The sequence below is a fragment of the Schistocerca piceifrons genome, chromosome 1 (genome assembly GCF_021461385.2).
Source record: "Schistocerca piceifrons isolate TAMUIC-IGC-003096 chromosome 1, iqSchPice1.1, whole genome shotgun sequence".
Classification (NCBI taxonomy): Eukaryota; Metazoa; Arthropoda; class Insecta; order Orthoptera; family Acrididae; genus Schistocerca; species Schistocerca piceifrons.
The window spans coordinates 333,394,275-333,422,171 of NC_060138.1; the positions used below are offsets into that span (position 1 = coordinate 333,394,275).

Genomic DNA, 27,897 nt, shown 5'->3' on the forward strand with positions numbered 1-27,897 from the left:
AATAGTATTTTTACCTGTTACTGAATCAGCTGGCTTACAAAATGCAATATTCAGACATAGTTACCAAAAACATAACGTCAAAGATACAGCAATGGTAATGTTGCTGAATGAGAAAGTAATGGCAAGAAGTATAAATGTTAAGTGAAGCTTAAGTACATATTGTAATGGCAATTCAACAGTACATTCACGTTTTCCGTTGCTTACATCTCCTTTCATTAAATCTATAACAATTACTTGCCATGTTTTAGTCTTAATGTCTGTTAAGTTTTTCTTTGCAACAAGTGCTGTATTTCTATCTGTTACATATAACAGAGACACATGGATGAACTTACCTGCTAAAATACCCGGTTGGGCAAAGAAGGATGTTGCTCTGTCTTCCTGCTTAGGGTTCATGACTACCGTCGGATCTTTGTGCACATCAATTTCAGTTCGTACTTCCTTGTCTTCTTCTGGGCTTTCAGGAGGCTCGTTTCCAACTCCAGTGACCTCTACAGGACTCTGTGGCGGAGTGTCGACAGGTTTCTGAAGTGACATAGAGAATTAATTAATTACTGTTCTTTTACAATTTTAGACTGGCCCTGTGACAACCAAGCACTGATACAAAGGAACCAAGGAGCTCTTATAATGTATTGGTAACTGTGAAAATAGACCTCATGAATGCTATTTAACAAAGCAATGAAAATATCTGGAGGCCTGAAGATATAGAAACTCTGTGACAATACTTTTCACATAACTGACAAATCATTTAGTTTTCTATGGCATTTTTAAATAGATGAGACGTGCATATTGACAACAAAACAATGTAATATGCCAAATGCCGATTTCTATCTACACTTATGAACAAGTATCAGAGAGGCCTGTGGAAAGTGTTCATGATCATTCCGAGAGAGAGAGAGAGAGAGAGAGAGAGAGAGCATTTTCCATGATTTTTGAGACAAGACATAAGCCATAATTTTGGAGTTGTTTGCAGATGGTAAAATTTCACTTTTTCACTTGTTTCAAAAATATCACTGTAACTATGGCCCAAATTATAATAAAGAACATATCTTTGACATGCAGGGAGACATTCTAGCATCCTTACCATATACGAATTTCAAATTTTTATGTGATTTTTGTAAGAGACTTTAACACCACTTTCTATCACAGTGGAGAGCAGAGCATTGTGAGATTCACTGCAGACAATACATGTCATGACAACATCAGATACAATCTAATTTTAAACAGATTATAGTTGTTTAATGCTACCTGATTTGACTTGACAGATGGGAGCAAGCAATGCCAACCACATGCAGCTCTGCTGCTGTATAATTATTCTTATTTCCTTTTCTTTTCTGGCCAGTTATTTTCTTGTCAGTTATTAACATAAATGAGTGAAGCTTTTTCTCACACTACAGAAGATAGCAGCATCATGCCCTTAAAAAAGGGGAGCACACATGGGAGACACAAAAATTCCATTGCCCACATGGCAGACAAATGTGCTGATGAGGTCTGCTGTAGTATGTACGGATGTCTGTGTGTAAGGAACATTAAATATAAGTTCAACTCATAAATGTGAGAGTTTCAATAGGGCTTGCTCTGCCATGAAACCTATGAAAGATGCTTCTTGAACTTTAGAAAATACTGGAGTTATGCTGTTTGTACTAGAATTATCACTCTGAATCTGCCAGTGACATACTGTTTTCACAAAATGAAATTATACACAAAGATTCACATAATTAATTTGCATTATAGTGACTCCCGCAATCATGAAACAGATGTGTACTTTTCCAAACATAATGGTGCCTACTGAGAGAAATGTTCCAAGATGTTAAAATAATGTCATTACAGTGTTTTGTGTCCACTTGAGCCATCATCAGGGTGATATCTGTAACAACAGGTAAACAACTGCCATTGACTTCGTGCAATGAAAGCAGACTAGTGTAACGAGACTAAAAGTTGATTAACACTGGACACCATAAAACAAATGGTCAAAACACCCACACAGGTTATCAACAGAATGGGATGGGATGGAATGGAATGGAACGTCAACATCAAGGATTCTCAAAAAGTAAGTTTTGATGCTGACGAGGATGAGGGCATCTGATAATATTATCCTTGCCCATTCACACTTGTTAAAGTAATGGATTCTCTGCATTTGTGTTTTTATTTTTATTGTTTGTTTTGAGATTGCACGAGGGCTTTGATATATGTTCTTCCCCAGAAGATGCTAAACATGAGAAAGGAAACTAAAGTTTTACTGCACCTGAATAAATAAAAAGCCTGCACCAATCGTAAATAAGATGATAACTAGACAAATTCTTATTCAAAAACCTTTCTAATGGTGAAAAAGACAGCTCTACTGAAGAACAACAATTCAGTGATTTTTTACTTAATTTAGTATTTAGGAACAATAGAAAAACAAAGGATGAAGTAAAAAAGCCTATATGTATTGCCTTCTAAAAATTGTTTCATGTGTTTGTACGTTGCTGTATATTCTTTGAAGTTATTGAATGTTTATGTTTTCTAATATCTGGACGACACCTTTCCTGTACTGTTCTACAAATGGTTCTGCATAGCTTACATCAAACAATGCACGATACTGCACGCATATGAATGTAAAGATTGAATCTATCAAAAGATTACATAAAAAGATATAGTTGTAATATGACTACAAGTATAAATGCTGGAGTCTCATTTGCTGCTGAACGTGTGTTGAAGTGCACAATATTAGAGACTGATTTTGTTACTGTAGGAGTGCCTGCAATTTTATGTTCTAAAAGACTTCCTTTGTTGTAAGCTCATTGATTTTATTAGATAAATGTCTTACCAAGGAACCAAAAAGTAAGTTACATAAAAGAAACATACCACTTTTGTCACGGTGGCTATGTTTTCTTCAACTGGTTTTGAAGGTACTAGAGGTATCTGTGGAGTACCTACAACTGAAAGAAAAAGTCAGATCAGTTAATTATGATTTTGTGCATTTTTATGGTAACCAAATTCAGATTTTGGAAACTTTATGGTTTGAAGAACAGATTCATAATTTATGATTTGACTAATCATGCACATACACAAATTATGTTGTGCTACTGTTATCTAAACAAGGAGAATTAAGAGTAAATAAAGAAAGATTTGAATTTATTTTATCTGTAGCATTCCTTACCACATGAAGTTATTATGTGTATTGCGGAACTTTGAATTCTGAAGACAACTATTTTACTCATGATCAAATTAAGAGGGTTTTCCAGTGGAATGAGAAACAGGGACCAGTTGGTGTCAAAAAAGTATATTATTAAGGACTACAAAACGAGATTACCATAAAGACAACACAAGCAAAATTAGTCATTATTATGAATCCTATGTCTACACAACTTTTTTATATTCACTTTCAAAAAGTATACCCACTTTTTATCCACAGGGGAAACTCTACATTTACATCCACATCTATATGTTTTGTGTTTTGAAACATTTCTTATCAGCCATGTTTCAAAAGGCACATTTGACTACCGGAATTAATTACCAACTGATCATTTACAGAAATCTTGAGTAAAATAACAAAAATTTCAAATAAGTGGTCCATTCAGTATTAACTGTTACAAAAAGTCAAATAACTCTCTCTTAATTTCTTGTAAGTATTGTCACAACTTCTATGGAGAACCAACACTTTTTTTTTTAATTAATGAGATTTTCAAACATATACAAGAGAAAGTAATCAGTTGGTTTTCCACTCATTCAAAAAATTACTCTTGGAATAGTCTAGAATATAACACGAATCTTACAGTGAAACAGCAAAGAACAGTTTCATAATGAAGCAATTCTGAGACAAGTAGTATAGACTGTCTATGAATGACAACCAATACTACAAAGTGAACTAGCTAGATTGGTAGAGAAAATATGAAACATATGGATGGAAAAAATAAGAAACAAAAACTGCTGCAATCTGAACTCACTAGGAGGTCTACCACCTGATCCCTCGGTGGTATCTTCATCATCATCTCCCATTCCAGACCCACTTGATTCCAGATCATCTTTGACCTCATCATTTCCTCCTCCAGAACCTTCCAGTGTATCATCATCAATGTATATGTCATCTTTGGGATTTAAAAAATTGCCGCTCTGAAACAAAAATAAAAGGCACATCACTTACATTTTCCTGAAAAATAAAGCAATGCAAAAATTTAAAAAAGACATAAGGAATCCAATTCAAGCTGAGACAGATCTGTCTGTGTATATGATGAAAAACAAATGTTTTAACATATATTGTGATAAATGCTTCCATTATGTATTATTTTATACCAAGCAATAGTCCATTTTTAAGAAGCTGATTACTTTAACAAAGAACAGTGCTTTAACATGCTTTGTACTTACAGTAATCTATCTGAGTGGGAACAACAATTAACTGCATTAGCTAGTACTCTCTTATATTCTTTAATTACAAATACATCATTAGAGGCTCGAAAGTCTATCAGCTGAAAACAAGAGCTCCACGAAGCATCCAACAGGCAGATGAGATGCTACAGCTGGCCAGCCTCCAAGCTTCTGGAGCAGCCTCAATGGAACACAATCAATCAATACTGCTGCTGCAGCAGCAGGGTAGCCACCACTCCCACCTAACGCTCCCTGCATCTGCACGTTGCTGACAGCTTGCAGTGCACTCTCATACTTACAATTCAAAATGGCAAACTATTTTTGGCATTTAAAAATAACTACAACACTATAAAGAATTATATGTTAAGATTTTCTTGCCTTCTTAGATTGAGAGAAAAAAAATCATTGTCTTTGCAAAATGTTATTTAACTGGAAATACTTCAAGATTGTGCCTTTTTAAAAAATAGAAACTAAAATAAAAAATAAATAAATAAAAATAAATAAATAAAACTAAAAAATTGTAGCAAAAAATCCAGAAAATTATGAAATGTCATTTCACAAGAAATAGCCGATTTTTCACAAATACCATCTGAGTAGAATTTACAGTAAATGTAATTTCCGGAAATACCCTACCTGTTGTTGTTGTTGTTGTCTTCACACAACAACAACAACAACAACAACAACAACAACAACAACAGGTAGGGAATTCCCGGAAATTACATTTACTGTAAATTCTACTCAGATGGTATTTGTGAAAAATCAGCTATTTCTTGTGAAATGACTTTTCAAAATTTTCTGGATTTTTTGCTACAAATTTTTAATTTTATTTATTTATTTTTTATTTTAGTTTCTATTTTTTAAAATGGCATACATTTACAGTAAATGTAATTTCCGGAAATTCCCTACCTAATGTTTATTTTATGTACATTTCAATTAGCATGATACTTCTGATAAGGGTGACAAGCTAAATTTGTTTTCAAAAAATTCAGTGGCAAGAATTTCATAATAAAATAATTACTTCTCCACACAGTGTCACACATCTGACCATGTAAAAATAAATTTTCATTTGCCTTTTAAACCTGAATATATTTTACAACATTTTTGGAAATTCTAAATTTTGGTAACAGAAGTGAAGTGAGGTCAATACCACTTACAACAGCATCCATAATTAAGTGTACCAGAAAATGCGACATTTCCAGTTTGTAAACAAGTGCTGAAAACTAAGCAAAACTGTTTGGTGCAATTCCAATACCTTAATTTTTATTTTTCGCCCTGTGTTTTATTTATAACATTATTTTTACCATTATTTTTATTCTAATTGTAATCCAAACAAATACATAATGACTTTTTATAGTGCCTGCTCATTCCTGTTCACTTAGCGCATTGTGATTAAAATAGATCTACATTCTTGTTATAGAAGCAGATACTGCGATGTGTTCAATTACCATAGGCCAAGTCTAATTTCATATTGTGCAGAAACAGGTGCAAAGTGTTTTGTGAGCATAACAATTCTATTAGTCTTAAAATAGTTGAATATGAGGAAATTTTGGTCCGAGCTGCCGGAGTTGGCGGTTGGGTGCGTGAGATGTGCTTGCCTGTGTGAATTAATGGTGCGTGTTTCTCTTTCTTTTTCTGATGAAGGCTGTGGCCAAAAGCTTATGTGCAAGTTTCTTTTAATTGTGCCTGTCTGCAATATAACATATCATCTTTATGTGAAGTAGCACTACCTTTTCCTCCATTGTTGAGTATGAGGAAAGATATGGTAAACAACTATTTATTTCTAAAACAAAGAATTCATATTCACACAGTTCCCTCATCTTCCTCACCACCACCACCACCACCACCACCACCACGACAACCACAACTTTTGAAACTACTATTTGATTAGAAAGGGGGAGAGGGGCAGCTGGGAGGCAGCTGCAGGTCAAAGACAAAGAATATGGAAAATAAAGCTCAGTATGGTTCCATTAGGAAAAAACATAAAATGTTTGCTTATCAAAGACTGAATAATTGTGTTTAGAAATTCAGCTATACTGGCCTTTCATGTAGAATAAGCCATCATTGAATTCTGAGAGTCATAAAATAATAGTAGCAGTAGTAGTAGTAGTAGTAGTAGTAAACCTTTACTGTCAAACCTGGTTAAGGCAATAAAAAGCCAATTATGCACACAGTTCATATTTTGATGTTATGAAAACAAACATTTGCGTTTCTACCATGAGCAGCTGGTAAGGAGCTGCCAAACACACAAAAATATCAATCACTGACTTTGCAAGGCTAACCAGAATGACCTAACATAAGTCAAGCATTTACATACATATCAAAGTTCCAAAAAATGTTATTAAAATTCTCTTCACTAACAGTTTTTGGCCTCTTCTGTAAATTCAGTCTTTCTAGTTAGATCCATACTACTTTCAGCTATATTATGGCAAGGTGAAAATTTCTCTTGGCCCTGAGACAGTGTTGGTATCAATGCAATTTTGTGATTGCCATGTTGGTGCACTAAGCACAAAAATGTAAGTAAAGTTGCAGTTTCAGCTATTGAATAATTTTGTTTGCATACCTATTGTAACATTTGTGGTGGGTATTGTTAATGTGATGATTCTAACTGGGAAGGCAGAAGAGATGAATGACTTCATGAAGAATGAGAATGTAAAAATGTTTGAGTTTAGTGAGGTCAGGTGGAAGAGAAAATGCAGAAGGATAATGAGGAAAGTATACATACTTTACTGGAGTGGTAGACTAGTGGTGAAAAAATGTTCTAGGTATAATAGTAAAACCGAGAACGAAGCATTGGAATAAACAAGTGACACGATGACAAGGGCAAGGACAAGTAATGGAGTGAAGGACTACATCAAGGTATGTACACCAGGAAATAAAGAAGGAAACATCAAGGAATTACTAGAGAAATTAGAGAAATTAAGAGAATGAAATTACAGATGTGGAAGCGACAGCAATGGGTGACTCAAATGCTCAGGTGGGAAATGAAACACTAAGGAAAGAAGAGATAATTAGTCCTCGCGGAGATGGAGAAAAATGAGAAAGGAGAGAATTAGCTGATTTTTGGGAAAAAATTATCTGATTGTTGACAGCACATGCTTCAGGAAGAAAAATAGCCAAAAGGTAACAAGGTATTGTTGAGAAGGATGAAGAAAACAAAAATCAGACAACTAATGGGTGTAAATGCACCCCATGCACCCCAAGAGAAGTTTTTAATGAGGACTATCGATTAGTGGTGGCAAAGATGAGGACAGGTCAAATGGAAGGCAGAAAGGGAAAAGAAAATGGAAAATGTTAAAACTAGAAGATATGAAGGTAAAAGAAAAGTTCAGAAAGTTTCCTTAAGAATAATATCCCAAACACTGAATGTGGAAGTATGAAAGAGAAATGAGGTAAGTTCAAAGACGAATTTGTAAGCTCTACAGAGAACATCTGCGGCAGAATGTCTGGAAGGGTGAAGGATACAGAGACATGATGGTGAGCAGGTGAAAGAAGCAGTAAAAGAAAAGAAAAAAAAATCATGAGTAGAATGTAACAGAAGCTAAAAGGAAGATAGGAAAAGGAAACAACAGGAAAGCAAATAGAAAGGTAATAAAGTGGTAGCGGAAGGAAGTGGAAAAGTTGGAATTCACACAAGAGCTGGAAAAGGATGTTAATGGAAGTAAAAGGATGCTGTATGGAATTACAAGGAACGGACAGAAGGAAATCACTTACACAAAGCTGATAAAGGGAGAAGGTAAGAGCCATGATACAACCAGACGAGATAAGGAAAACGTATACAGAGTACTTTGACAAACTGATAAAAATAGTAAAAAATAGCAATGGGAAGTGAACAGAAGTATGGCAGGGGAACCTGGACCTGGAAGAATAAAAAGATAGGGGACGTGGACCTGGAAAAAGAAAAATCACAATGTTAGAAGGGTACCTAGCAGTTAGATGAATGAAAACAGGAAATGCAGCTGGGATTGATGAAATTAGTGTGAGGATGATAAAGGCATCTGGATCTACTGGGATACACACATCATATAGGCTGCCAAGATACAGATGGACTCTGAAAAGTGTGCCAGAAGAGAAGTAAAATGGTATAATAATTCCATTGCTCTAGAAGGGAGATGAAAATATGTGGCAACTATCGAGCGATCACACTCACATCACATATAACAAAAATAATGAAGAAGGTACTAGAAAGAAGGGTGAAGGAAAAAGTGAAAGATCAGTTAGAAGAGGAGCAGTATGGTTTCTGACAATGCAGATCAAAAGAGGACCCAGTCTGTACTATAAGACAATTAATAAAAAGGCATTGGGAGTATGGGAACATCAAGTGGCAACATTTCTTGACTTAGTGAAAGGATATGTTATTGTCCACAGGCAATCTCGGAGTGAAAGATAGCTGGAAAATAAACAACCTAAACTGTTCAAGCGATGTATGACGAAAGCTTCGGTTATGCACAGACCCACATTTGAAGAACTGATGGGGCACGCACGCGCACACACGCACACGCAGAGAGAGAGAGAGAGAGAGAGAGAGAGAGAGAGAGAGAGAGATGGACTACTTCAAGTATCTACAATTTGAGCTAATGCAAATGCAAGGATGAAGACAGAAATTAACAAAAGAGTACATCAGAGCAATGCATTTTATCAGTGTGTCAGGGACTTAGTTTGAGGAAGGGAGATGTCAATGAAGTGTATACACCAATACTGACATATGCTTCGGAGGCCTCGCCAATGAAAATGAGAGGGGACAGTAGAATCCAAGCCAGTAGCATGAAACTCCTAAGACGACCAGGGGAGACAGAGAGAGAAATAAAGATGTTTGGAAGGAAACTGAAGTAGAAAAGCTGAATGACAGAATCGAGAAGAGTAGGTTTTAGACATCCCAAGAAAAGAAAAGATAGAAGAATATGAAAACCACTGATGGAGGCCTTTTTAAAGTAGTCACCGTGAACTTTTTTTTTGTTCAAATTTATAAGACTGGAATACCATTCCAAGTGAAGTGTCATAGTGGTCAAATGAGGAGTATTGTATAATCAGAGGTTAAATATAAATAAAATAATTAAGACCTAGGAATATCAGTTGGAAGAGTAATGTCCATTTTGCAGTAACAAATAAGATTAGTTCAAGATCTATAATCCAAATGTTAAATGTTGACCAAAAGAAAACCGAAAAAGAAATTTCGAAGCAATGTTTTAAAAATTTTAAATAAATTAATCTAATCCCCCCCCATCCATGAACCATGGACCTCGCCCTTTGTAGGGAAGCTTTTGTGCCTCAGTAATATGGACAGCCATACCGTAGATGCAACCACAACGAATGGGTATCTGTTGAGAGAAACATGTGGCTCCTGAAGAGGGGGGCAGCAGCCTGGATATTTGACTAATCTGGCCTCGTAAAATCAATGAAAATGGTCTTGCCGTATGATTAAATAATGATGGAATCCTCTTGGGTAAAATATTCTGGACGTAAAATAGAACCCCATTCAGATCTCCAGATGGTGACTACTCTGGAGGATGTTGTTATCAGGAGAAACAAAACCAGTATTCTATGAAAAATTTTAAAAAAATGAAATGGATAGGTTAGTTATATATAGCGCGAATTAATGCAGTTTGGTGGCACGAGGAATAGGCTTTCTAGCCAGGTGAATACAGAGTTGTAAATACAAAATCAAATATGGGTAATTCAGGCATATACCTAATAATGAATAAAAACTAGGAATGTGGATAAGTTACTACGAACAGCATAGTGAATGCATTATTGTAGCCAAGAGAGAGACGATGCCCACATCACAACAGTAGCACAAGTTTATATCATTGATAGCTTTGCAGATGAAGAAATTGAAGAAGTGTATGACGAGATAAAAGAAATTTTTCAGATAGGATAGAGGAGACAAAAATTTGATTGTGATGGGAGACTGGAATTTGAGGTAGGAAACGAAAGGGAAGGAATGAACGAGGACGCTGCTTGGTAGAATTTTGCACAGAGCATAATTTTATCATAGCTGACACTTGGTTTTAAGAATCATGAAAGAAGGCTGTATACATGGAAGACACATGGAGAAAATGGAAGGTTTCAGATTGATTATATAATAGTAAGCCAGAGATTTCGGAACCAGATTTTAAATTGTAAGACATTTCAAGGGGCAGATGTGGACTCTGACCACAATCTATTTGTTATGAACTGTACACTGAACCTGAGGAAACTGCAAAAAGGTAGGAATTTAAGGAGATGGGTCCTGGTAAGCTGAATGAACCAGAGGTTGTAGAGAGTTTCAGAGGGAGCATTAGGGAACAATTGACAGTAGCAGGGGAAAGGAAAACAACAGAAGAAGAAGAATAGGTAACTTCAAGAGATTAAATAACAAAGGCAGCAGAGCCGTAAGTAGGTAAAACAATGAGGGCTAGTATAAATCCTTGTGTAATAGAAGAGGTATTCAATTTAACTGATGAAAGGAGAAAATATAAAAATGCAGTAAATTAAGCAGGTGAAAGGGAATATGAAGTATAAACAAAAAAGAGACTGACAGTAAATACAAAATGGCTAAGCAGGAATGTCTACAGGGCAAAGTAAGGATTTATTATATTAATATCATTAATTTGAACCCAACAATTACTTGTTTTTAGATAGATTTATTTAATTGGATAGATAAACCTGAAGAATATTTTATCTAAACAATTAAATAATTTTGTCAATAACTGATTGTTTTCTTTGTTATAAATGTAAGGATTTAGAAACATTTATCACTAGGGGAAAGACAGACACTGTCTACAGGAAAATCGAAGAGGCCTTTGGAGGAAATAGAAGTCTCACATGAAAAACAAGTTCTAAGCAAAGAAGGGAAAGCAGAAAGGTGGAAGGAGTATACAGAGGATCTATTCAAGGAAGATGTGCTTGAGGGCAATATTATGGAAATGAGGGAGGCCGTAGATGAAAATGAGATGGGAGATATGTTACCGTGTGAAGAATTTGAGAGAGCACTGAAAGACCTAAGTCTAAACAAGGCCCCAGGAGTGGACACCAGTCTATCAGAGCTACCGATAGCCTTGGGAGAGCCCACCAAGACAAAACTCTTCCACCTGGCGTACAAGATGTACGAGACAGGCAAAATACCCCTCAGACTTCAAGAAGAGTATAATGATTCCAAAGAAAGCAGGTGCTGACACGTGTTAAAACTACCAAACTATCAGTTTAATAAGTAAATAAGCACTCCGTCTTCAGGCCACGAGTGGCCTACCGGCACCATCCGACTGCTGTGCCATCCTCAGGGGAGGATGCGGATAGTAGGGGCGTGGGGTCAGCACACCACTCTCCCGGCAGTTATGATGGTATTCTTGACCGAAGCCGCTACTATTCGGTCGAGTAGCTCCTCAATTGGCATCACGAGGCTGAGTGCACCCCGAAAAATGGCAACAACGCATGGCAGCTGGATGGTCACCAATCCAAGTGCCGGCCACGCCCAACCAGGGCTTAACTTCGGTGATCCCACAGGAACCGGTGTATCCAATGCGGCAAGGACGTTGCCAGTTTAATAAGTAACAAGTGCAAAATACTAACATGCATCCTTTACAGAAGAACGGAAAAAACTGGCAGAAGCTGACCTCAAGGAAGAACTGTTTGTATTTAAGAGAAATGCAGGAACACAGGAGGAAATACTGACCCTGCGTCTTCTCACAAAAGATAGGTTAAGGAAAGACAAATCTATGCTGATAGCATTCGTAGACTTAAAGAAAGCTTTTGACAGTGTTGACTTGAACACTCTTTGAAATTCAAAATGTGGTATGTGTGAAGCACAGGGAGCAAAAGGCTATTTACAAATTGTGTAAAAACCAGATGATAGTTATAAAAAGCAAGGGGCATAAAAAGGGAAGCAGTAGTTGAGAAGGGAGTGAGACAGGGTTGTAGCCTATCCCTGATGTCTGTACATTGACCATACAGTAAACGAAACAAAAGAAAAATTTGAAGTCCAGGGGGAAGAAATAAAAACTTGGAGGTTTTCCAATGACATTGTAACTCTGTCGGAAACAGCAAAGGACCTGTAAGAGCAATTGAATGGAATCAACAGTGTCTTGAGAGGAGGACATAATATGAACATCAACAAAAGCAAAAGGGGAAAATGGAATGTAGTCAAATTAAATCAGGTGATGCTGAGAGAGGTAGATTAGGAAATGAGACACAAAGTCGTAGATGAGTTTTGATATTTGGGCAGAAAAATAACTGATGTTGGTCGAAGCGGAGAGATATAAAATGTAGAGTGGCAATGGCAAGGAAAGCGTTTCTGAAGAAGTGAAATTTGTTGACATCAAGCCCAGATTTGTGTGTCAGGAAATCTTTCCTAAAGTATCTGAATGGAGTGTAGCCATGTATGCAAGTGAAAAATGGATGATAAACAGTTTAGACAAAAAGAGAATAGAAGCTTTTGGAATGTGGTGCTAGAGAAGAATGCTGAAGATTAGATGGGTAGATCATGTAACTAACGAGGAGGTATTGAACTGAATTCGGGAGACAAAGAATTTGTAGCATAATTTGACCAAAAGAAGGGATCGGTTAATAGGACACAATCTGAGACATCAAAGGATCACCAGTTTAGTACTGGAGGGAATTGTGGGGGGTAAAAATAGTATAGGGACACCAAGAGATGACTAGAATAAGCAGATTCAGAAGGATGTAGGTTGCAGTGGTTACTCAGAGTGGATAGACTAGCATGGAGGACTAGCATGTCAGAGTGAAGACCACAACAACAACAACTCAACCTAACTTAAGCTTTAGCTATTTCAATTGATAAAAAAACTGAGTGCACTTTCAACATAGAAAGTGTTTCTTAGCTTTTGCATCTATGTGATGGACAAAAAACTTATAACTATCATTTTCTTTGAGATGTGTTTTTGTGGCATAGTCATGGAAGGAAATGATACGTATTTATGTTGTGAATGGCTCATTTCTGTAGTCTCCCAAAAAAATTCCTGCTTCACAGCAAAATGATGTGTACAAATCTCACCCACGCCCTATTTCTTTCATTTAGTCAGTACCTATCATAAAGGGGTTCCATTAGTAACTGTGGTGATTAACATAAACCGAGCTTTTCAAAAGTTGTTTTTAAGAAATTGTGTTCCATTCCTCCATCCAATCCTATTCTGTGAAACTAATACTCCCACTCAGATACCTTGTACACTCCTGCGTATGAATAGCAATTACAGCACCACTGTTGCCCAAACAGATGTAGTGATCACAGAGAGAGAGGTTTACTGCACTAGAGTGTAATCACATGCTTGATGTTAACTATGATGGCCTTACAGAAAAGTGAAAGTCAGTATTTTTCATAAGCCAGTGAATATAGGAAATGATTAAATTCTGAGGTTCACTCTTTTTGTGTCTTTTAGAAAAATTTTACATTTGTATGAAATACCTAAACAATATACAAATTTGCAAGAAGCATAGAATATTAAACTGAACATTTTGAGTGGCTCTCTTGCAAGAGAAAGCGTAACAGGAAAAGTGTACTTTAAAAAAAATTGAAAATTGCAGTTCCCCAATATATCACTTACAAAAAAACAAACACATTATTTAACTGCTGAGACTAAAAATGGGACATTCAAATTACTCTTCTTGTTTTGACTTTTCAAATGCCGAGAGATGGCTAAAAAAGAAAAAAAAGCTGAGAAATACATGAGCTGCTGATGCATTCTTTTATTCTGACTTTGCCTTTTTTAGCTTCTGAATTTAACTATCAATGTAACTGGATATGAGTAAATAACGTTAACAGTGCAAATGCGGCCATTTTTTACCAGCATTGAAGTGGATGTTATAGACCGAAAAGTTTGACTATTAGGGTGCTAAATTACGGAATACAGAACCACTGGTAATAAGTGACTTTATGACAATAGCTACGATGTTATAAATGCAGGCTGTTGTATATTGCTGACGTGCCGTATGTTTCCCTGGAGAATTAGTGTAACGTGCATTTATTTCTATGTTTAGTTACTGAAAACGAAAACGTTTTCATAACATGTATTTAACAAGGATTCTGTCACGTTGTCCTAGAGAAGCTGGCTTATACCATAAATTTAGATGTAAGTTTTAGACAAACCTTTTACCAGAAAAGTGCGTTTATTTTTAAACACCACGGCTCTCCGCCCAAATTACATTTCGGTTCGACAGAGCGACGAATCGCGCACCCTGTTAAGAGTGTTGTATAGTACTCTCAAACGCTGGTAGATGGCGCGCACTTCGCTTTTCGACGGTAGTCGGAGCGCATGCGCTCTACAATACAAAGTTGATGCGGTAGAGGTTCGTTCTCTCTCTCTCTCTCTCTCTCTCTCTCTCTCTCTCTCTCTCTCTCAGCAATTCGTCGCCAAGTCGGGTGATTCTTTCGCAGACCGCACCTGCATGGACAAATCGCTGATTGCAGCGATCGATCGCCGATCTCTGGGAAATCTCAAGCAAACTGATGGATACGGTAAATGTGTTTCATTTCGCTGTGAGAAAGCGAAGAGTGAGAACTCTTACGTTAATATTTATGGCTTTCTCTGAGCACAAACCAGTCGGAAAAGTGAAGTTGAAGCCTAAATTGCCATTCGTATTATACACACGTTGATACCCTTAGTGATTAGCAATTTGAAGATTGTGATGTAGAAAAATAGATATTCGTGGGACGTTCATAGCTACAGGTCCGACATACGGGACGACATCTGGTGATATCCTAGTTACTTGAGAAATATCTATAAGCATTATTATGGTTTTTAACTTCTAAACAGAATCAAGATAAAATTACGTGGACATTTCAATCTAAATGTTTGGTCATTCCCATTCTACAACTGTATTGAGGTGCGTTTTCATTTCATACAATCTAAAATCTCGCTCGTACAGTTTACAACAACGATGTTTCAGAAGCGCTGTGTAAATACTTGAACACAAACTAAAAGACGAATATCTAAAAAGGAATTGACAACTAACAAAGATTTGTGAGGTACAGACTGGAACCACATGCACAACACACTTGGCTTCAATTTAAAGAGTGATGTGTTCTTTAGCATGGCCTGTATTTTCTAGGACCAACGCTTCAAAACAAATTTAATTATTGCAATTCGCGCTTGTAATGTATTTTTTGCAAGTATCACCAGAAAACTAAAGAGATACTGCTACCGCTGCTAAACATAGTTCGTTTTCCATGGTAGATTTTATCGTGAGTGGCGGTCGAAAATACTGGATGAAAATGTTTGATAATCACTCGTGCGTAGCGGTTTCAAAACTAACGACCGCTTGCAGGCGATGCAGCCAGCACCATAAACACTAAAATTTCAATACTACGGCCAAAGTCCAGATTAAAATCGCATCTTATTTCTAATATGTACCGATCATGCTATTGTAATATCTGAATACATCTTTTAGGTCCCGACTATCTGGGATATCTGTGAGCCTCAGCTGACCACCAATGACGAAATTACAATCCAAAAGTGAACGTCGGGCATCTTCAGTACGTAACTAATCAAAAATATGTACATCACGCATTAACGACATGTATAAACTGAATCTTTAATTGTACAGCACGCTACTGTTCTCGCCGATGGCTTTCACTGTCAATGTTGTTGAAATTTCTGTAAGTTTTTCGGGAATTACCCAAACAGAAATGTGATAAACCGTAAAAAAGTTTTTAACAATGCAGCCAATTCTAAGACAAAAAACGATGCATCACCGAGGAATTATCTGAATAGGACGCAAATCGGTAGACGTGTACAAAAAAAAAAAAAAATGAATGCAGTTTCAGAAAAACTTGATTTATTCAAGACAAAGAGCTTCACAATCTGAGCAAGTCAATAACGAGTGGTCCACTTATGGACCTTATGCAAGCAGGTATCGGCTTGGCATTCACTGATAGAATTGTTGGAAGTCATCCTGACGGATATCGTCCCGAATTCCGTTCAGTTAACGCCTTGGAGCGTCAAAATCCTAAGATGGTTGGAGGGCCCTGTTCATAATGCTCCAAACGCTCTCAATTTACGACACATACGGCGGCCTTGCTGCCTAGTGTGGGTTTTGGTAAGAAGGAAGGCATGCAGTAGAAACTGTCGCCGTACGCGGGCGGGCATTATCTTGCCGAAATGTAAGCCCCGGATGGCTTGCCGTGAAGAGCTACAAAACGAGGTGTAGAATATCGTCGATATATTGCTGTGCTGAATGGGTGCCACGGATGCTACCAAACGAGTCCTGCTAAGAACCGAATTTGCAACCCCAGGCTATAAGCCTCGGTTGTCGGGATTGCAAGCGAGAGCCGAGTAACTGCTTGCATGGGGGTCGGAGGTAGATCAACGTCTTATTGACTTTCTCAATTTGTAAAGCTCATTTTTCTGGAATAAATCGTAAAATGTTTCTGAAATTGCCATCATTTGCACGTCTGTACAGGTACATCACATCTACCGATTTTCGTCCCATTCAGATAATTCCTTCGCCGTACGTCTATACAAGGGCGATGTACTTGAGGACAATATTATGGAAATGGAAGAGGATGAAGATGATGATGATGAAATGGGAGATACGATACTGCGTGTAGAGTTTGACAGAGCACTGAAAGACCTGAGTCGAAACAAGACCCCGGGAGTAGACAACATTCCATTGGAACTACTGACGGCCTTGGGAGAGCCAGTCCTGACAAAACTCTACCACCTGGTAAGCAAGATGTATGAGACAGGTGAAATACCCTCAGACTTCAAGAAGAATATAATAATTCCAATCCCAAAGAAAGCAGGTGTTGACAGATGTGAAAATTACCGAACTATCAGTTTAATAAGTCACAGCTGCAAAATACTAACGCGAATTCTTTACAGACGAATGGAAAAACTGGTAGAAGCCGACCTCGGCGAAGATCAGTTTGGATTCCGCAGAAATATTGGAACACGTGAGGCAATAGTGACCCTACGACTTATCTTAGAAAATAGATTAAGGAAAGGCAAACCTACATTTCCAGCATTTGTAGACTTAGAGAAAGCTTTTGACAATGTTGACTGGAATACTCTCTTTCAAATTCTAAAGGTGGCAGGGGTAAAATACAGGGAGCGAATGGCTATTTACAATTTGTACGGAAACCAGATGGCAGTTATAAGAGTCGAGGGGCATGAAAGGGAAGCAGCGGTTGGGAAGGGAGTGAGACAGGGTTGTAGCCTCTCCCCGATGTTATTCAATCTGTATATTGAGAAAGCGGTAAAGGAAACAAAAGAAAAATTCGGAGTAGGTATTAAAGTCCATGGAGAAGAAACAAAAACTTCGAGGTTCGCCGATGGCATTGTAATTCTGTCAGAGACAGCAAAGGACTTGGAAGAGCAGTTGAACGGAATGGACAGTGTCTTGAAAGGAGGATATAAGATGAACATCAACAAATGCAAAACGAGGATAATGGAATGTAGTCGAATTAAGTTGGGTGATGCTGAGGGAATTAGATTAGGAAATGAGACACTTAAAGTAGTAAAGGAGTTTTGCTATTTAGGGAGTAAAATAACTGATGATGGTCGAAGTAGAGAGGATATAAAATGTAGACTGGCAATGACAAGGAAAGCGTTTCTAAAGAAGAAAAATTTGTTAACATCGAGCATAGATTTAAATGTCAGGAAGTCGTTTCTGAAAGTATTTGTATGGAGTGTAGCCATGTATGGAAGTGAAACGTGGACGATAAATAGCATAGACAAGAAGAGAATAGAAGCTTTCGAAATGTGGTGCTACAGAAGAATGCTGCAGATTAGATGCGTAGATCACACAACTAATGAAGAGGTATTGAATAGGATTGGGGAGAAGTTTGTGGCACAACTTAACTAGAAGAAGGGATCGGGTGGTAGAACATGTTCCGAGGCATCAAGGGATCACCAATTTAGTATTGGAGGGCAGCGTGGAGGGTAAAAATCGTAGAGGGAGACCAAGAGATGAATACACTAAACAGATTCAGAAGGATGTAGGTTGCAGTAGGTACTGGGAGATGAAGAAGCTCGCACAGGACAGAGTATCATGGAGAGCTTCATCAAACCAGTCTCAGGACTGAAGACTACAACAACAACGTCTTTTTTTGTGTCCAACCACCACCAGCAGAAAATAACATCAGTATTTGCACACAGCTGGTGGACGTGCGTGCCCAGTGATTATGGAAGGCGTGCCTTATTAGGACAGGCACAGCACTCTGCTTTCTTTGCAGCCCAAGGCCGGCGGCGCTGCGGCCGGACACAAAGGGAGGGCGCATTCCTCAGGGAACCGGCAACTGGGGCCACTGCAGTCTCGCCTGCTCCCTCCCACCATGGCCGTGGCGGGGGAGAGGGGAGGGGGGCGGTGGATTCTACACAAGTGAGAAACCGTGCCGTCCTTCTGGGAACGCGGCGCCGCTGCTGTTTACTTGGTGTATGCTGCCGCCACTCTGCGAGTTCTGTGATGTGCATGACGCCGCTGCTGTGCCCTGTTACTGTCTCTACTTCGCTTGTGTCTTCCATAAGAACCTACAGCTTTACCATCACTTCTCCTTTGACCTATCTCTAACTGCGGTGCAGATTGTATACAAAGAAGAACGGAATCCTTTTACATATTAACCCCCCGAAGTCGATGACAAGCTATCTACACTACTGGCCATTAAAATTGCTACACCACGAAGATGACGTGCTACATACGCGAAGCCTAACCGACAGGAAGATGATGTGATATGCAAATGATTAGCTTTTCAGAGCATTCACACAAGATTGGCGCCAGTGGCGACACCTACAACGTGCTGACATGAGGAAAGTTTCCAACCGATTTCTCATACAAAAACAGCAGTTGACCGGCGTTGCCTGGTGAAACGTTGTTGTGATGTCTCGTGTAAGGAGGAGAAATGCGTACCATCACGTTTCCGACTTTGATAAACGTCGGATTGTAGCCTATCGCAATTGCGGTTTATCGTATCTCGACATTGCTGCTCGCCTTGGTCGAGTTCCAATGACTGTTAGCAGAATATGGAATCGGTGGGTTCAGGAGGGCAATACGGAATGCCGTGCTGGACCCCAACGGCCTCGTATCACTAGCAGACGAGATGACAGCCATCTTATCCGCATGGCTGTAACGGATCGTGGAGACACGTCTCGATCCCTGAGTCAACAGATGGGGACGTTTGCAAGACAACAACCATGGTGTACTCGACGACGAACCTAGGTGCACGAATAGCACAACGTCATTTTTTCGGATGAATCCAGGTTCTGTTTACAGCATCATGTTGGTGGCATCCGTTTTTGGCGACATCACGGTGAACGCACATTGGAAGCGTGTATTCGTCATCGCCATACTGGCGTATCACCCGGCGTGATGGTATGGGGTGCCATTGGTTACACGTCTCGGTCACCTCTTGTTCGCATTGACGGCACTTTGAACAGTGGACGTTACATTTCAGATGTGTTACGACACGCGTGGCTCTACCCTTCATTCGATCCCTGCGAAACCCTACATTTCAGCAGGATAACGCACGACCGCATGTTTCAGGTCCTGTGCAGGCCTTTCTGGATACAGAAAATGTTCGACTGCTGCCCTGGCCAGCATTCTCCAGATCTCTCACCAATTGAAAACGTCTGGTCAATGGTGGCCGAGCAACTGGCTCGTCACAATACGCCAGTCACTACTGTTGATGAACTGTGGTACCGTTTTGGAGCCGCATGGGCAGCTGTACCTGTACACACCATCCAAGCTCTGTTTGACTCAATGCCCAGGCGTATCAAGGCCGTTATTACGACCAGAGGTGGTTGTTCTGGGTACTGATTTCTCAGGATCTATGCACCCAAATTGCGTGAAAATGTAATCACATGTCAGTTCTAGTATAATATATTTGTGTAGCAATTTTAATGGCCAGTAGTGTATATGGCCGAGAACTAGTGTACGCGGATAGCGTTGACATGGAGGAGAGCTTTGAGAGCTTGTGGCTTTTACACCACATACCTGTCCATATTTATTACATGTTGTTGTTATGTAATAACGCACAGTATAAGGAAAGTTTGTTACGGGAGGCTAGCGAGTAGGTAGGATCAAAAGGAAGACTTACCGAACGACGCGACAGACGTTCGCATAGCGTGAGAACGACTGTGTGACCAAGAGCCGTATCGTACTGGGGCAGATAAAGACAGTGGGGATTCACCTACAACGCTGAGCACCAAGAAGCGGATCTTTTATTATTTAATGTTTAAATATTAATATGCAGCTCCAACCGTGCTGATGACGTTACTTGCATCATCATCATCATCATCATCATTTAAGACTGATTATGCCTTTCAGCGTTCAGTCTGGAGCATAGCCCCCCTTATAAAATTCCTCCATGATCCCCTATTCAGTGCTAACATTGGTGCCTCTTCTGATGTTAAACCTATTACTTCAAAATCATTCTTAACCGAATCCAGGTACCTTCTCCGCGATCTGCCCCGACTCCTCCTACCCTCTACTTCTGAATCCATGAGTCTCTTGGGTAACCTTGCTTCTCCCATGCGTGTAACATGACCCCACCTTCTAAGCCTGTTCGCCCTGACTACTACATCTATAGAGTTCATTCCCAGTTTTTCTTTGATTTCCTCATTGTGGACACCCTCCTGCCATTGTTCCCATCTACTAGTACCTGCAATCATCCTAGCTACTTTCATATCCGTAACCTCAACCTTATTGATAAGGTAACCTGAATCCACCCAGCTTTCGCTCCCATACAACAAAGTTGGTCGAAAGATTGAACGGTGCACAGATAACTTAGTCTTGGTACTGACTTCCTTCTTGCAGAAGAGAGTAGATCGTAGCTGAGCGCTCACTGCATTAGCCTTGCTACACCTCGCTTCCAGTTCTTTCACTATGTTGCCATCCTGTGAGAATATGCATCCTAAGTACCTGAAACCGTCCACCTGTTCTAACTTTGTTCCTCCTATTTGGCACTCAATCCGTTTATATTTCTTTCCCACTGACATTACTTTCGTTTTGGAGATGCTGATCTTCGTACCATAGTCCTTACATTTCTGATCTAGCTCTGAAATATTACTCTGCAAACTTTCAATCGAATCTGCCATCACAACTAAGTCATCCGCATATGCAAGACTGCTTATTTTGTGTTCACATATCTTAATCTCACCCAGCCAGTCTATTGTTTTCAACATATGATCCATAAATAATATGAACAACAGTGGAGACAGGTTGCAGCCTTGTCTTACACCTGAAACTGCTCTGAACCATGAACTCAGTTTACCGTCAACTCTAACTGCTGCCTGACTATCCATGTAAAGACCTTCAATTGCTTGCAAAAGTTTGCCTCCTATTCCATAATCTCGTAGAACAGACAATAACTTCCTCTTAGGAACCCGGTCATATGCCTTTTCTAGATCTATAAAGCATAGATACAATTCCCTGTTCCACTCATAACACTTCTCCATTATTTGTCGTAAGCTAAAGATCTGGTCCTGACAACCTCTAAGAGGCCTAAACCCACACTGATTTTCATCCAATTGCTCCTCAACTAATACTCGCACTTTCCTTTCAACAATACCTGAGAAGATTTTACCCACAACGCTGATTAACGAGATAACCTCTGTAGTTGTTACAATCTTTTCTGTTTCCATGTTTAAAGATTGCTGTGATTACTGCTTTTGTCCAGTCTGATGGAACCTGTCCCGACTCCCAGGCCATTTCAATTATCCTGTGTAGCCATTTAAGACCTGACATTCCACTGTACTTGATGAGTTCCGACTTAATTTCATCCACCCCAGCTGCTTTATTGCACTGCAATCTATTGACCATTTTCTCCACTTCCTCAAACGTGATCCTATTTCCATCATCATTCCTATCCCATTCTACCTCAAAATCTGAAACATTACTGATCGTATTTTCACCTACATTGAGCAACTCTTCAAAATATTCCCTCCATCTGCCCAAGGCATCCACAGGATTCACCAGCAGTTTTCCTGACCTTGCACTGAGAACTTATTAGTAATAATCTCAGTATCACTCAGTTCGCCAGGAAATAGTAATTACAAGTTTTAGTTAATGTCAGCGCTTAACAATGGAAAGGATAGACCAATCAGAAGTGCGCCTTGAAAGGGCAGGCGCCAAACTGTTGAGGTAGCTCACAACCAGCCCGCGCTCGGTTTCCGCGGAGGTAATAAATGAATCTGTGTATGAATAATCGATAAAGGTCCCTCGGAAGTCGTACTTGTGCCACCTCATATTGATTCTAAGATCTTGTGAAGCATTTCCGTGCCTCTTGCGGTGCTCGGGAACTAATTATTAATGACCGGGAATATTGTTACGAACATTAACGACAGACTGGTCCTAGCAACCATTTCACTAATTTTATCTTTGGACAATAAAGCAAAATTAGTTGGCATTCTAAGGATTTACAATTCTCATCATTATCAGCATTTAAACCTATCCTCTTGTCGCGTTATTACGCACTGTTAATGGCACAGGCGTTAGAGCTCGCGTCCGACGGAGTAGAAACCAAGCGCGATAACGCCTGTGAGACATATTCAGACGACGTGAGGCAAGTAAATTGCCACCGGTTGTGCTAGGGGAAGTGATCGTTAACGTTTCTTGCTGAAATCAACCATGCTTGTTAATCCCGGCCATCTTTAAGGAAGGTAACTTCATTTACTGTAACCCACTGCGTAGCTTATGTGGTGAAAAATGCATTTACTGCGAGACTACATTTTACCGCCGCCACTAATATTCCTTACAAGCTAATGATAAGTTCCCTGTGAACTAGGGGGGCGAGGGCAACGGGCGGGAGCCTGTGAGGCTCTGTGACGCTCCCTCCATTAAAAAAATAAAAAAATAAAAAATGTTGCAGTAGAAGTGTTATTTCTACGTATATGAGGTTCCAAGTATCACAGTTAACTTTCCGTGACTAACATAGCATCAAAACCAAGGATTTCACAATCGTCAAGGAATTCTACACTGAAGAGCCAAAGAAACTGGTACACCAGCCTAACACCGTGTATGGCCCCCGCGGGCACGCAGATGTGCTGCAACACGAGGTGGCATGGACTCGACTTATGTCTGAAGAAGTGCTGGAGGGAACTGACACCATGAACCCTGCAGCGCTGTCCATAACTCCGTAAGAGTACTATGGGGTGGAGATCTCCTCTGAACAGCACGCTGCACGGAATCCCAAATATGCTCAATAATGTTCATGTCTGGGGAGTTTGGTGGCCAGCGGAAGTGTTTAAACCTAAAAGAGTGTTCCTGCAGTCACTCTTTAACAATTCTGGGCGTATGGGGTGTCGCATTGTCCTGCTGGATTTGCCCAAGTCCATCGGAATGCACAATGGACGTGAATGGATGGATGCAGGTGATCGGACAGGATGCTTACGAACGTGTCATCTGTCAGAGTCTTGTCTAGACGCATCAGTGGTCCCATATTACTCCAGCTGCACAGGCCCACACCATTACAGAGCTTCCACCAGCTTGAACAGTCCTCTGCTGACATGCAGGGTCCATGGATTCATGAGATTGTCTCCATGTCCGTACACGTCTATCCGCTCGATACAATGCGAAACGGGACCAAGGCAACAGCCCTATATCTGTGTTGACGGACCCCGACCCAGGCCCAGGGGTAAAGGTTTGTGTCGTGCAGTCATCAAGGGTACACGAGTGGGTCTTCGGCTCTGAACGCCCAAATCGCTGATGTTTCGTTGGACGGTTCGCACGCTAACATTTTTTGATGGCCCAGCACTGAAATCTGCAACAATTTGCCGAAGGGTTGCACTTCTGTCAAGTTGAACCCTTCTATTCAGTCGTCGTTGGTCCCGTTCTTGCAGGATCTGTTTCCGGGCGCAGAGATATCGGAGATTTGATGTTTTACCGGATTCCTGATATTCACGGTACACTCGCGAAATGGTCGTACGGGAAAATCTCCAGTTCATTGCTACCTCGGAGATGCTGTGTCCCATCACTCGTGCGATGACTATAACACCACCTTCAAACTCAAATCTTGATAACCTGCCATTGTAGCAGCAATAAGCGATCTAACAAATGCGCCGGAAACCTGTTGTCTTATATAGGCGTTGCCGACCACAGCGCCGTATTCTGCCTGTTTACATATCCCTGTATTTGAATACGCATGCCTATACCAGTTTCTTTGGCGCTTCAGTGTATAAACTGCAAGTCACATTTAACATACGGCACTTTTTAGTCGCTTGTGTGAAAGCCTTCTCATGTGTATAGCTTACAACCTATCCTTGTCTCCACGTAAAGACGCAACTAACAACCGAGAGGGTTTCAAAGTACACAGGTAGTACTGACAAAATCACGGGAAACAAATTTACAGACCCTCGTCTAAAAAGAGTGTATAAACAGAAAGACTGACTTTCCATCGAGATATGTGGCGCAGTGGTTACCGCACTAGGCTCGCATCTCGCGAGGACGACGGTTCAAATTCGCGTCCGGCCATCCTGATTTAGGTTTTCCGTGATTTTACTAAATCGCTTCAGGCAGATGTCGCGAAGGTTCCTTTGAAACGGCAGGGCCGACTTCCTTCCCCGTCCTTCCCTCATCCGATGGAACCGATGACCTGACTGTTTGGTCCCTTCCCCCAAATCAACCAACCGACTGACTTCCCGAACGTAGGTGGAAACGACTGAAACAAACAGCATTCGCCTCATTTACAAGCTCGCACTGCACTAGTCTTCAGACCTATGTTCACAGTCTTACTAATCCATGTCTAATCCAAGTCGAAAACCGTCCATAAATTTTTTATAAGTGAAGAATACACCGAAAGAAACACAATGTCAAAATTTTAGATGCAAGTATTTTTTTTAATGTTGAAATCTGCCAAATTCGTAGCTCACCATGCGGCTAGAGAAATGTATACCGCTGCCGCAGCTTTAACACACAGCACATGCACAACACGGCAGACACATATCCTTGTTTGACGGCTAGTCGGTAAACAGATAATACGACATAACGCAAACGTAATTTTAGTAAAATTCTATTTCGGTTTATACTTTCTCTGACGTAATAGTTCACAGTTACTACTCGTTCGAATGTGCAACACATTTAATATCTATAATAATTAGCAGTTGCCTTCGCGCTATCGCTAAGTGTTAATAATGGATATAAAGCTGAATTAATACTGTCATAAGCGGCTCATCGTGTTGTTTGCTTTGTTTTCGTGCCACATTGCGAAGGTTGCACGAGGGCTTGATATTTTTCATTCTATTATTCTCCCACTAGAGATGGCAAGTATCTGAAAGTAAAGAGATATTTAGATTTTATAACATCTCGACGAAGAAATTGCCTAAATATGGTTCAAATGGCTCTGAGCACTATGTTGCCTAAATAGCCTAAACTGTGTATTGAAAGCTAGACAACAGCAACAAAGTCGGATCCACTGAACGAGACTAATAATTTTCTAAGTTATTTGCCACTCAGTAAGAAAAATAGATACATAAATAAAAGGCGCTATTTACCTCGTTCAAAGCATTGTTGTGTGTGTGTGTGTGTGTGTGTGTGTGTGTGTGTGTATTTTCGCAAGCAAATAAATGCTTTTACGACACTTGTTCGATTCTTTGAATTCTCGGCGGCGAGAGAAATTTATACGGCCTTTTTGTCAAGAAGGTCCGCTATGAATTTCGCTTTCGTCGTAACAGAAATAATCACTCGTCCACAAGCAAGGCTCAGCACAAGAACAATACACCACGAGCGGTGCCTTGGAGACTCTAACCACGAGAAATCCGTTGACAGAAGAATGTCGGTCGTGCGACAGACGCTTTAGATGGCCAGCTCCTTGGCCACTACCGGTATTCCTTTACCCTCATTTCTCTTCGAGTGATCCTGACCGTTCTCGTAGTGCAGCCACGCACTGCAGTTGCGACGTGTATTGGAGGGTAGCGCCCGGCGTGGAACAATCGCTAGGTGGAGTGCAGTGCACTGTCCAGGCGGGACGTCTAGACAGCAGGGGTCGCCATATCCCCCCTCTCCCCCCTCTTCACAGCAGGACCCACAGGTATCGACCGGGCGCGACAATCGACGTCGTTACGACCCTCGCCTTAAACGACGCGACGCGACGCGCATCGGCGGCGCTGCGAACTGCGCCAGTTCCTCGGGACGGGCCCACATGTCTCTCAAGCCGGAGACGCGAGATTAAAACTCGGCACGTCTGCCGTGCGCTCTCCTGCAGCTTCAACAGGATTTACGAGTACAGTGCGTGGCACAGATCGAAAACATTTTACGTCAGCAACACACCAACGTGTCAGCTACGCCGAGTAGCTTTTTCCGATACGTCTGACTTTTGTCCCTTTGATGTCACACTCATGCAATGATTATTTGCACTCAGCCAAGCGAAGAGAGGACTCAATCTATCAAAATCCCGAGAGTTCAATTAATACTCGGGCGGGCGCGCTTATGTATGAAGTGCGCCAACCAAATATAACGTTGTCTTGTACCGTTCGATTGCTGTTTTATAACTATTGGTCCTTACCTGTTCCTTCATTACTGCTTCAGTTAACACTGTGTTAATTTGTGCTGTCGCACGTCCAAGTGGGCAGCAATTATATAAAATAAACAGCAAGTTACGTAAGAAAAAAATTACGATCCGTGCAAGCAAATGCCCCGGATTCCAAGCTAGCTGCACAAGCCCACAATGAGGCGGTTGTCTACGAGATAAATAGTAACCGAATATGCATTTGCCTGGGATCCGATACAACTGCGCTGTCCAATGCTCCGAGTGGATCATTACTGGCGGGTGTGTTACTTGTACGCGACAACAGAGTGACAATATTAAAGTTTATTTTTTATTGTTTAATTAAACAGTCGTTTTGCTCTCATGTAATATAAATTTATTTTATCACTGCTTAATTAAACTAAGATTAAATTGTTACTGGTCATGCATGTTTACCTTGGTAACACAAAGGCAGCTGTTCTTTACGTGTGTACAAAATACTCCGCTTGCCCGCTCGAGGGTTAATCAAAGTCTCATTGAATGCTCCGTGTCACTGTTTGCGTTCTTTGTTGTACTTGGAACAGAAGTTTACATAACGAAACTTCCTGACTCAGCAGCACAGCAAGTTCTAAAACTAAACCCACGCCAAACCGCCTATCGAACCGGTACCGTTAGAGGTTGGAAATTGTATTCAACCTATTTCATTCTTCACACTGTTTTGTACGAAACTGACAATGAGATCGTGGATGCGTAAAAACACAGGTTAATTCTTACAAAAAAGTAAAGAAAGCAGGCACTGCTTGTTAACAGTACAATTTGTTAAAACGAATACCGACGTTATCGGCGAGTTCGAACCGATATACGGGGTTATTACAAATGATTGAAGCGATTTCACAGCTCTACAATGACTTTATTATTTGAGATATTTTCACGATGCTTTGCACACACATACAAAAACTCAAAAAGTTGTTTTAGGCATTCACAAATGTTCGATATGTGCCCCTTTAGTGATTCGGCAGACATCAAGCCGATAATCAAGTTCCTCCCACACTCGGCGCAGCATGTCCCCATCAATGAGTTCGAAAGCATTGTTGATGCGAGCTCGCAGTTCTGGCACGTTTCTTGGTAGAGGAGGTTTAAACACTGAATCTTTCACATCACTATGCGTGAAA

General features: G+C 40.1%; 1 protein-coding gene across 1 annotated transcript in view; it reads right to left on the bottom strand.

Moving 5' to 3' along the window:
• Nucleotides 1-27,897, bottom strand: part of LOC124783169 (syndecan) — a 248,223-nt gene that overhangs the window by 6,640 nt on the left and 213,686 nt on the right. Inside the window, exons 2-4 of the mRNA XM_047254001.1 lie at nt 3,927-4,092; nt 2,845-2,918; nt 333-522 (exon numbers count right to left, since the gene is read on the bottom strand). Of these exons, the coding sequence (XP_047109957.1) occupies nt 333-522; nt 2,845-2,918; nt 3,927-4,092 (430 nt within the window). The remainder of the gene's footprint in view (nt 1-332; nt 523-2,844; nt 2,919-3,926; nt 4,093-27,897) is intronic.